Raw genomic sequence first — 12626 nt, 5'->3', positions numbered from 1 at the left:
TGGGTGCACCTAAGAAAAGTTAGGCGCACCAGTGCAACCAGTGGAAAAAGTTATTCTAGAGCCCTGTAGGTATTGTAGCCCCTGACTGAAATTTTTAGGAGCGCAAGCAAAGAATTTAGGGCACACCTTAAATCAGTCAGCAATGCATTTATTCACATTTTCCCCAAAATAACTATTACGGATACTGAAAAATAAATTGATGACAGCAGATTTGGTTCTGCTTATTTAAAAAGAGCAATGTCTACAGAGCAGATCCTTACTAACTAAATAGAGAGACTCTGAATTCGTTTGAATCAACAGAAATTGTGCTTCACAAAAGTATGTCATTTAACCTTTTACAGTGTTACACATTAAAGCAAAATGAAAGGCTTCATGTTACATTCTAACGATGAATTTATTGTGTATTAAGGACACTTTTTCTCATGTTCAAAACACTTGCAGGTCGCACATGTGCGAATACTTGTGAAGAAATGCTCACGCTGTTTTGAAAACTGTCGCAGTCTGGAGCCCTGGATACTCAAGATGAATATGAGATTAGCAGAAACCGCGTGTGTTAGGACTGCTTTAAAGGTTTACTCCAGCGTAAAATGAAAATTCTGTCATGAATTACTCACCCTGATGTGGTACGATGACCCTACAACCTCATTTCATCTTTGGAACACAAATTAAGATTTATTCAAGTTATTGATATTTCTCCTGTTTCAGCTGCTGGTCCTGTAACTCTGCACAAATGCTCATCATGTTCATCTCCATAAACCTTTAAAGACACACATTATGATAAATCAATGTATAGATTAAATACACTGTAAGATGTTTGGATAAAAGTGTCTGCACTCTGCATACATAAAGATTTTAGCTGGTTTAGGTGCTTCACCAGGTTGGGTAAGGATTAGTTTGCGCTTTAATCTCTTTTTACACGAGCAGCACATCTGAAGATGAGAGCAGAAACACTGTTACTCTGTGCATGAAAAACATGGTTGTATCTTCATATTTACGCATGATTATTTCATGAGAACACACAGAACTAGCCCTATACCTGTGAACGCGATTAGTTGTGTGATGTGCTGATGTCACTCGTTCATGTTCACACTGTTTAATGGGAGCTTTAGGATGAAACTCTGTGTTGATTCATGGTACCAACAGTCTAAACTAATCCTGTAAGCCTTAAGGCTGTGGCATACTTGACTTTCCACGCCGTCTCGCCCACAAACGTGTCCGCACAGGTTCCTGCGCACACTCATCACAGATTAAGTCCGAGTTCAACACATGCGCAATACAGATGAGTATGTGTGCTCTACCTGACCATCAGAGGGCAGCGCTGAGTCGCGTCATTCACAGACACACCGCAAATGAATGATTGAGGAAGTGTTTTCGCCTTTGCAAACAACAAGACAACAAGAACAATAAGCAAACAGTTTGGAGAAGGATATGCTTCTAAGCTTACTGTTCTTGTTTTCAGCATGTTGCTTTTGTACCATTTGTCTTCGACAACGGCACACTGCACAGTTTCTGTGTGTGTATTGACCCATAGTGGACTAGTACACTTATTTTTGCGCATGCGCTGTTGTACGCGGCACGTCCATGTGGTGTCAAAATATAGGCTTCTAGCGGACGACCGCCGGCCCTTCTGATGACGAAAATTGCGTTGTGCGAGCGGACGGACAGACCTACTTCCTGCTTTAGAGTCAAGCTTCACTCATGGTACAGGGCAGGCCCCAGATCAGCACTATCAGACACAACAGTGGTTAACATTCATCTTATGAAGAGATGATGAGAACATGTGTCATCATTTGTTTTCTGAAGTTGAACGCTAGTAGAACGACTTCAGGGTGAATAATTCAAGACAGCGTTTTTATTCTGGAGTGATCTATGCCTTTAAGTGGTAGAGAGTGCTCAACATCCACCTCAGATTAGACAATAAACAGGAAGAAATGATGTTTTCTCCTCAAGTTTTTACTCATTGTTCTTATTGAGTGTCTGATCAAGTGTTTTTACTGTCAGCTGCTGCTGAATCCATCACAACCTTCAAGAATCAACTGAAAACACACACACACACCTGTTCCACATTCACCTGTCTGACTTCTTCTTTCTCTAGCGTCAGCTCTAGTGCTACATGAAATCATCTTTGTAGTCGTAACATTAGCTTATTGACAAAATGTTGATAAAGTCCCTGTGTATGAAATGAAGAAATGTTGTAACTGTAAATTCTCTCTTTCTTAAAGGCACTATTAAAGGAAATAATGTTTTAGTGGATTCTTGAAGAACTGAAAGATTTGCTGACAGCAACTTGCCGTCTCGTCCACTCAAAGTGTGACTGAAGTGCTCTTGTTTTGCTAGTTTCTTATTCAGACACACACATCATGGCCAACATTCATCCATACGGCTGCTTCACTCATGCCGTGGTCAGAGCTATCCCAGAATCCTTTGGGAAGTCTGAGGGTGGAGACGGAGTTGAGACGGATCTTGCGAAGGCTCAGCGTCAGATGGGAGTTCTTACAGGAACGCTGAGACAGAAGGTGGGACTCCAGCTCATCGAGATCCCTGCAGATTCAGAGCTGCCCGAGAGCTGGAGGATGGAGGACATGGCTGTGATTCAGGGCGACACGGCGCTCATCACTCGACCCTTTAAACAGCAGAGACGCAGCGAGGTAAGAGACTGGCTCACACGCGTGCAGGAGACCTTGAGTTCATTTACCCACGCATGTGCATGTGTGTGTTTCAGGCCGAGGCGGTGCGGCGGGTCATGAATGAGTTGGGTCTGACGGTGGTGGAGATGGGTGATGAGGAGGGAGGGTCCGGCGGGGCGACTCTAGAGGGAAGTGACGTGCTCTTCACAGGGAAAGAATTCTTTGTGGGCATTTCTAAACACACAAATCACCGGGGAGCTGAAGTTCTGGCCGACACCTTCAGGGTGAGTCCAACCCATCACACCTGAACAAACACACACATTAGAGGTCGGCACTGCCTTTAACCAAAGCTCCAACCTGAGATTGTTTGACCCGGCCCGACCATCATAGCTTCGTTTTAAGCTCAAACCCGAAGGGCGTTTAACAGCAAACTTTGTTGAAATATGGTGTAGTTTATGATTGACAGGACTGAATGTTCTAGACTCCTCCTGAACTTCATCAGACAAAAACATCTCAATATTTACAGAGCGGAGGGGTTTTGTTTGAATAAATGATGTGGTCAGATGATGGCTTTGGTGCTGATGCTGTGTTTTGTCAGGATTTTGCCGTGTCCACTGTGCCGGTGTTTGGGGGTTCTCGTCTGAAGAACATCTGCTCTATGGGGGGTCCTGATACCATCATCATCAGTGACAGTGATGGAGCCAAAAAAACCCTACGAGTGAGCATCACAGACGCAGTTAAAGAGTTGTGGTTCATCTCTATCATAGTGTATGTGACGTTTGTAATGTTTCATGTGGAACAGATGATGGAGCAGCTCACTGATCATCACTATGACGTCTTGTCAGTCTCTGAAGATGCAGCTGCTAACTGCGTGTACATCAGAAGTCCAGCTAAAGTGAATTATCTCCTTCATCCCACAGCAGACGAGTGTCCCAACAGCATCCCTGTGAGTGAACGCATCACACTCGTGATCTCATCTCATCCTTACACAATCACACTCGCTGATGTCTTCACATCAGAACACAGGAAGCACATAACGCTCATTGAGTCATAGACCACAGTGATGTCATACGGATTAAACACTGCCTCTTGTGGGGCAGACGAACGGCTCCAACAAAAAACTGTTTTGATATGACCCAGGGAGGGGGGCACGGTGGCTTAGTGGTTAGCACGTTCGCCTCACACCTCCAGGGTTTGGGGTTCGATTCCCGCTTCCAACTTGTGTGTTTGGAGTTTGAATGTTCTCCCCATGCCTCCGGGGTTTCCTCCGGGTACTCCGGTTTCCTCCCCTGGTCCAAAGACATGCATGGTAGGTTGATTGGCATCTCTGGAAAAATTGTCCGTAGGGTGTGAGTGCATGAGTGAATGAGTGAGTGTGTGTGCCCTGTGATGGGTTGGCACTCCATCCAGGGTGTATCCTGCCTTGATGCCCGATGACTCCTGAGATAGGCGCAAGGCTCCCCGTGACCCGAGGTAGTTCGGATAAGCGGTAGAAAATGGATGGATGGATATGACCCAGTATTCCAATTTCTTAATGATAGGAGTATTTTGGAAACACTTTTGCTTAAGTGAATAAAGTAAGAAATATAAATCAAACAAATGATAAGACTGCATTACAGAGTTGCAACATATATAGTAAACACAAAATAGTCTCACAGTGTGTCTAAACGTCTTCAATGACCATTTTAACCTTCAGATGATGAAAGCAGCTGCTACATCACATAAGATCACTTACATTAAAGGGTTCATATGGCGGAAATACATGTTGATCTGTGTCTTTGGTGTGCACCGATACTACTTTTTCCATTCCGATTTCGATATCTGAATTCTGCGTATCGGCCGATTCCGATTCTGATCCGATACTAGCACTGTTTTTCATGATCAAAGTAGACTTGCATATTTTAACTTTTATTCCCAGAGGTGGATAGTTAAGCATGTTTACTTTCAAGTACATTTTAAAATATCTGTACTATATCAGAGTACTTTGGACAAAAAATGCTTTCCTACAGTATGAAGCACATCATACTTATTCCACTACAGTCCATAAATAAATGTTTTTTTTTTACTTTAAATCCATGAGTACATTAAAATCTACCATTTTCCTTTACTTAAGTATTTTTACTTAATAGTATGATTTTTTTAAATGTAATTAAGTGCTGTATTAAACTTAAAAATACATACAAAACAAAAATGTGGTCTCATAAAGCACAGATACTTACAAAATGTTTAACAAATAAATCTCTGTTTATTACACAAAGCTACCACAATATAAAAGTCTCCAAACTCGCTCATGCACATCCTGGACACAAAATGATGCGCTTAATGCACCCGCTTCACTCACGCGCATCCCGGATAGAGATGATCCTGTTATTTGATATTTGATTCCAAAGTTCAAAACAGTTATAACACAAAGAGAAGAGATATGTTATGTGTTTAAATCATAGAACATTGAGTCCATCCTAAAGTTAAAAGTTATGTATGAATGACGCATAACATAGACCGCTTCCAGTGCTTGAATCTAATAACGTTACACTCAGCGAGTGCTGTCTCGGGCAAAATGCATTTTAAACAAAACCAAAGTCTATTATCTAGTGATTATGAAGAATATTGAAAACTTTGGAACGAGTAACGTCCTGACTGTTCCCGGACACACGCATGCTGGATTGAGATTGACAGATGACCGCTCCAGCGGAGGTCAGAGTTTATTATTTATGCTATATTGGTTTATTCCTCACATAAAGCTATCAAAATACATGACATCGAAAACAGTGCATGACAACGTTTATGGTAATTTCCTGATAGTTAGTCCTTTTTGAAGCTGTATAGTAACATTCTCGGGCATCGCAACGGATCGGACTAAAGAGAACCCGTCAGTCCGATCCAGCAAAAAAGACCCGGATCGGCCCCAATTCCGATCCCGAGTATCGGATCGGTGCATCCCTATAAGTTGCCCATGCATGTAAAATGTATAGGATAAAGCAATGTAAGTCACTTTGGACTAAAGCGTCTGCCAAATGACTAAATGTAAATGTGTGTTTGTAGCACATGTTTTTTCTTTGTGTGATCTGCAAATGCAGACACGAGCGCACCGTGAAAAAAGACAACATAAGTCGTAATAATCAGAAATAATGTTCTAACTAGAGGCAGCAAATGTGGTGTTTATAACAGGGTTTATTGTCTTTGTTGAGGCGTGACGAGACGTGGCATCACACTGGTTGATGAAGAAGGGTCAAATCACTCACGTTATTTATTATGTTACCATTCCCTGCTGTAATGCCAGCTGTAAATATCACACAAACTCTGTATGATGTATATAATTGTTAGTTTATAGTCTTTATAACGTTGTTTATAAAAGGTATAACAGTTAGCTATAATTTTTAACTATTGAAAATAATATTTTTTTAATAAAACCTTACCAACCCTTTACGTCCTGCTCGAGTAGCGCTGGCAAAGTTGTATCGGCTTGATCTTATTTTTCCGGATCAGATTCAGGCTCGAATTGATTAGTATTGATGCCATTTTATCACCTGTCTTCTTCTTCTGAATATGGTAAGAGGCGTTACATTTCCGTGCAGTATTCGACCAATCACAATGCACTGGTTAACTGGCCAATCATAGCACACCTCGCTTTTCAGAGCCATAAGCTTTGTTAAATATCAGCGCGTTTCAGAGAGGCGGAGCACAGAGGAGATACAAAATACAGTGTTTTAATCTTAAATTGTGTATACACATTGTATTACATCTAAAGCAAACAATAATATTTGTTTTAGTCGCGTCAAATGACCCCTTTAAAACCATCATGAAATCTGTCTTATAGAACTGTTGTTCAGGTCCTTGATTCTGATTGGTTGCTCCGTGTTTTTAACAAAACTCGGACTGCATTACATACGTGTCCCTGCACACATGTTTTTAAATGTTTCTGATAAACTACTTTGATAGGTGGAGCAATAATATTTTTAACGTCGTCATATATTATATTCGCTCTGTTTCATGAAATGAAATTTGTGGTTTAATGTGAATTTTGAAGAGCTCAGGCAGTTTATAACATTCTGATTCACATCATGCCTAACAACTAGGGCTGCACAATAAATCAAAAATAAACCATACGTGATTTGGCAGTTGTGTGTCAAAAAAACATTTTTGAAGTTGAAACTCCAAATAAAGCCGCTAATGATGGGAAGTCTGCAAAACATTTCTTTCAGAATAACAAAGTTTGGGAAAAGTCACATATGGTCACATCCAAGCAAGTCTTAAGGCCTGGTCATACTTCACTTTCTGTGAACTTATCCTACTGATGACGAAAATTGCGTCATGCAGACGCCGCACAGACGTATGGACCATACTTAGGCCTTAAACCATCAAGTCTCAAGTCAAATCTCAAGTTACAGTTTAGACAAATCAAGCAAGTCAAGGGTTCAGCCTAAGCAAGTCAAGATGAGTCTTGATAAGTTTCAAGTCAAGTCGCAGTACTAAAATAAACAGAGGTACATTTTTTCGATACATGTTTATTTTTGCGGTTGTGGTTAATTTTAAGTAATGATCACTTGTCTATGTATGTGCTTAAAGTTTGAATCCAGCAGTCACACATTTTCATGTTTACATAGACACAGAAATGGAAATACTGACAGAATGGGTCTTAAGCGTTTTATACAGTTAAGTATTAAGTATTAGTATTGTGAGTGAAAATCGGCCTATTATATGTTTTATATGATGCTGTTATACTTGTGCTGTCCATTATAAGGCAAAGTAGGGAATTTACATCTAGTGATAGGCAGTGGCGTTGCTTGGCCCTTTTTAGGGGAGCTAAAGCCCCCCTAAAGTACTATCTTAGCCCCCCTAAAATATTGTGTGTAATAATGTAATCTGCATAAGAATTCGAGATCTCTTTATATTCCCCTTTAAAACTCTTATTATGAAAACGGCATTAGGCTGCATTATTTAGCGCATTCTTCAGTTCACACAGTAGCACATTGGAGTTAACATCAATAGCAGAGTAACTTTACAAGGTGTGTTCATTAACATGACATCTGCATTTTTGCCATTCTTTGTTATAAATGCATCTTAATATGAAGTGGAAGCGATACATGACCCATTCCCTTCCATGTGGTGATTAGAGTGTGGCTCTCTCTCATTATATATCTCCTCATTGGAGGCTGAGCCCCCCTAATATTGAAAACGTAGAATCGCCCCTGGTGATAGGAATCTCAGATCATTTTATTGATTTCGATCTTTAATTTCGTTAATCAAAATGAACAGATCTTTTTCATTTCGGCAGAATATAAATCAAATGTATGTTAATATAGCCCAGTGATTAAGTTATGATGCTTAATCGTCATCTCTGCGGTGGACGCGCAATATTCATGTTTCGTATGTAATCTACAATCTGAGTATTTGTTTTCTATTTGAACTTGTTCTATTATTTTATACCACAAAACGTTTTGTTGTTATTGTGAGTGTACACAAAACAATTTAGACACTTATAAGATTCAAATGATGAAATTATTCTTGTCAGTATGACCGAAAAGGTTTTAATGAGTTTTTTAAGTAGTTTACAAGTGATCGCACTGGGACGAGGGTCCATGTCAACCTGTCATGCAGTACACACGCTGCTGTTATTCAGCTTCCACACGCAGTCCACACGAACACTTGAAAATGCGCACATTTAATAAAGACATAAGCCTACATATCATCACAAACGTGACTATTGGTGGAGCTCGACTGTTTTCTGCCATGTTTGGCGCGATTTGAGTTGTGCAGCGTTAAAGGCACAGGGGCTAATTAGTGCTGCAGAGTCACAATAATTATTTTTAAAACAAATTGTATAAGTTTATTTTAGTTTAAGTCATTGTCGAGTCTTTTACTTAAAGTCAAGTCAAGTCACTTACTCTCAAATCCAAGTCAAGTTATTTTCTTACATCAATCAAGCAAGTGGCAAGTCCTGAAAATTGTGACTCGAGTCAGACTCAAGTCAAGTCATGGGACTTGAGTCCCCCACCTCTGCAGAATATAATAGAATCTTTTTTGTCACGGTACAAAGTACAGCTAACCTGAAAAAAACAACAACAAGAGCTATAGGTAGTAATTTAGTTAAGAAAGGTGGTGAAAAATGTGAGTAAAGAAGAACCACCAACCACCCACTGGCCCAATGGCGGAGTCCAAGTGTCATGGCGAAGGCATGTGCGCGTTCTGTCTTTCCAGCGCTCTGGGTTGTTACAGTTAATGTTATTTTAACATTGCGTAACTTATCTGACTCCAAAAGATAAAAAGGAAAACCTTGTTGAATGATATTATTTGTATTTGATTATTAAGCGTGATAATAATCCTGCACTTTGGGTCATTGTTTGATTATCCCGCTTTACTCTAAACTATATTCACTCATCATATTCTCAGTCTTGGTCATTGCCAGAGGTAAGAGACCAGTAACATTTAGGTGGCTGCCCCCTGCAACTCACTGCTAAACGCACCTTTTTTGGTCAGCCTAGATTATTAACACCTAATCACAAGCAACAATTATTTTCAGCCACAGGTAATGACCACTCCACAGCAACAGATAGACCAATCTTACCTTCTCCAATGGCAGCTTTATATAATCATGCCATCGTTTCCCATGTACACTTAACTGGAATATTATTACTGTAATCAGAGTCTGAGACTTACCCTATTTAGATTGGTCAGACAACACTTGTGTTGTTCTAAATGGAAATTCACATTAACAGCCTCTAAGATCTAAGTACACTTAAACTAATGCCAAGTTGTTAGCCGGATCTCTAAAATTCTCAGATGGTGTGTTTTTGTCACCTAGACAGGATTCAAGTCCGTTACTAACCTGAGCGGGGATTTGCGGTAACAAGGATGTAACGGGATACAATATAATTCTTATACTGAATACATAATATAAGAATGTTGTTATAAATCCAGAATACTGCGGAACAATTTCAAACATGACACTTTATTAATGTTTCTTGCCAATTACAATTCAATTCAATTCAGAGAATACTAAAACAAAACATCAAATCCTCACAGATTAGTCTAAAATGCTTAGCTGACAATAGAAAAAGATGCGATCGAAAAACACAGTGCTGTGTGTCTAGAGAACAGATGTAAAGGTGTGAGTTGGTAATCATCATTCATTGTTGTTTGCTGTCTGAGATGGAGATGCAAACTCTGTGGGGAGTTCATTGTATTGGATGAAGTTCTGTGTTTCCCGGGATATGGTGCCCTTTTGGTGCGGACACCTTGGCACCAGCCTTACAGTTAAGAAAACACTTTATTCTTACATGTTTGCCACATTACAAAAAAAATATATGAATTTAAATGCTGCTATATAAACTCATGTAAAGCGATGATGACATTTGAATAAAATCAGTTTTTAACCTGTTGTTCCTTGTCATATTTGCTCTGTATCTCCTGCCCGAAGGCAGTAGTTCAAACAGAGAATGGCCGGGGTGAGATGAGTCTTGTAAAATGTTCCTTGCTTTCTTGAGGCAATGAGAATTGTACAGTTCTTCCAGTGATTGAGCCAATGCTCCTCTGGGCTTCTGGAGTGCATTGTTGTCCGCAGCTGTCAAACCAGACACCAATGCAGTATGTTAGAATGCTATCTATGGAGCAGCGGTAGAAGGACACCAGCAGTTCCTCACTCAGATTGTTCTTTTTAAGGAGACTTAGGAAGAACAGTCTCTGCTGGGCCTTCTCTACATGTGCAGTGGAGTTAGCGCCCCCAGGACAGGTCCTCCTCGATGTTATTGCCCAGGAACTTAAAGGCAGCCATCCTCTCCACACAGTCCCCACCGATATACAGGGGCCCAAACTCTGTTTTGTTCCTCCTGTAGTTCACAATTAGCTCCGTGGTGTTGAGGACAAGGTTGTCGTCTCCGCTCCACCTCATCCCCATTGGAGGAATTATTTCTCCCGGTGATCAGCCCCACCACGGTGGTGTCGTCTGCACATTTGATGATGGTATTGCTGGAGTGGATGTGGGTGCAGTCATGAGTGTAGAGCAGGAGAGTAAACCTTGTCCAGTGTCTTCTCATCTCTAGTGGAGAGTTTGGCACATGTTGGTAGAATTTAGGGAGCACAGTTTTTAACTCGGTATGGTTAAAGTCCCCGGAAATAATATGCATAGCCTCAGGATATTTGTTTTGCAGGCAAAAGCCCCAATGCTAAGTTAGCATTAGCATCCGGCGGAATGTACACAGTGGTGACCATGCCGACAGTAAACTCTCTAGGTAGGTAAAAGGGTCTGCGTTTAACATTGATGTACTCTAAAACAGGGAGCAATGATCCTAGAGTTAGTGCGCCAGCTTTTGTAAACATATATGCAGAGCCCCCTCCTCTGATCTGGGCTGCTAGCTCGATGGCCTCGTTCATTATAGCTGAATGAAGCCATGTCTCAGGGATCAACAAAACACAACAGTACTTTACGAGCCTGTTGGTTGCCGTCTTGCCTCTCAGTTCATCCATTATGTTGGCAAGGGATGTTGCATTAGCAAGTGGTGGCATGTTGGGGTTCTTTTTTAGCTTCGTCACGCCGGCTCAACAGCCTTGCTTTTGTCTTCTGTCCCTGCGTCGCCTTTGCTCCTGGGGTCCTGGTTATATCCACCAGTATGTTGTGAGAACAGAAAAAGTGATCTGTAACAGCTCGGTCACTCTGTAGTCTTATCTTTAAGAGCTTGTGGTGGCTGTAGATGTTTTTTGCAGGGTAGAATGTGCTCAAATCGATGAACAAAACATACATAAACATCAAAACAAAACACTGAAACGAAGAGCACGGAGATGCTATGCGTGACACTAATGCTGTGTGGGTATCATAATCTTTCTGACAGTCCTTTCAATGAACCAGTTCAAAAGACCAGTTTATCAATTCTTTTAAAGCCTGACGTAATGTTCAATCAGCACTTTCAAATAAATAAATCTGTAATCATAACTTCTGTCTCTTACGTATCAATACACCTCAGACACCATACATATATTTATAAAATAGACGTTTTAGCAAAAGGTTCCTGACCTGTGTTCTACAGCCTGCAGCAATGTCTGTCTTCTGAGCGTGTGAGTTAAAAAATAACTCTATGGAAGCTGCTTAAGACCTACATGCAGTTTAATGGACATGTTCATTCTGTACAGTAGAGTTAGAGGTTTACATGCTTTTATCAGAAAATTGTGTTTTCATAAGTTCAGCACACAGGAATGAAACTCAAACCGCTGGTGTTGTTCATGAATGCATACTCAGACATCAGTTTGTGTGTTTCAGGTTTTCCAGCGGTTGACTGACTACACTCTTCTGCCCACGGCCTGCAGTGAAGCGGTTAAACTCGGGGCTGCGCTGTCATCTCTCTGTCTGCTCATCAACAAGAAGCAGAACTATTAAACAATCACTACATCGTCTTTTACCTTGTTTACAGATAACACTTTAAACATGTTCCAAATATTTCAGTCTGAGTTTAATGTAACCAGTTCAGTTTCAATACGAGCGTGACATTATTAAAGTTTGATAATAAACACACGTGTGTAGTGAAGTGTTTAGTTGACAGCTTGTGGAGCAGCAGAATTCACCTGCACTATAGCGTACTTCAACAAACATCCCAGACAGACAGATGAACCTTTACATATTCGCCCAGATTTCTGATGTTTAGAAAGTTTTTTCAGTAGATGAACAGTTTTGCAATCGTTTTTTTACTATAATAGTCATATATGAATTGTCAGTAATAAGACTCATTACACAAACCTCCACCAACAGCAGAATTAAGTTTGATACGGCTTTGATTGCATGAATGTGGATCAGCTACAGTTGAATCATCAGGCAGCATTCATCCATCACATTTATAAAACTGACAGATCAAATGTTTTCTAGATCCTTCACATGAGCACAACTGTTATTAGTGGGTTATTCAGTGATCCTAGACCGGATTAACAATTTTAAAAGCATCACCATTCTGGAATGAAGCCAGCTGTGTTTTCATCCATTATTATTTCATTACAAGTCAGTGCTTGGGCTACAAT

General features: G+C 40.5%; 1 protein-coding gene across 3 annotated transcripts in view; it reads left to right on the top strand.

The window, feature by feature from the left end:
* Positions 1-12129, top strand: part of ddah2 (dimethylarginine dimethylaminohydrolase 2) — a 14190-nt gene extending 2061 nt beyond the window's left edge. For all 3 annotated transcript variants that reach the window (XM_056740857.1, XM_056740855.1, XM_056740856.1), the window contains 5 exons: positions 2338-2648; positions 2723-2911; positions 3226-3345; positions 3430-3573; positions 11878-12129. In XM_056740857.1, the coding sequence (XP_056596835.1) occupies positions 2361-2648; positions 2723-2911; positions 3226-3345; positions 3430-3573; positions 11878-11994 (858 nt within the window). In that variant the 5' untranslated portion in view covers positions 2338-2360 and the 3' untranslated portion in view covers positions 11995-12129. The remainder of the gene's footprint in view (positions 1-2337; positions 2649-2722; positions 2912-3225; positions 3346-3429; positions 3574-11877) is intronic.
* The last annotated feature ends 497 nt before the right edge of the window (positions 12130-12626 follow it).

Source organism: Triplophysa dalaica, chromosome 25, assembly GCF_015846415.1.
Source record: "Triplophysa dalaica isolate WHDGS20190420 chromosome 25, ASM1584641v1, whole genome shotgun sequence".
NCBI lineage: Eukaryota > Metazoa > Chordata > Actinopteri > Cypriniformes > Nemacheilidae > Triplophysa > Triplophysa dalaica.
Note: the sequence above shows the minus strand (reverse complement) of the source record. Positions and strands in the feature narration are given on the sequence as shown.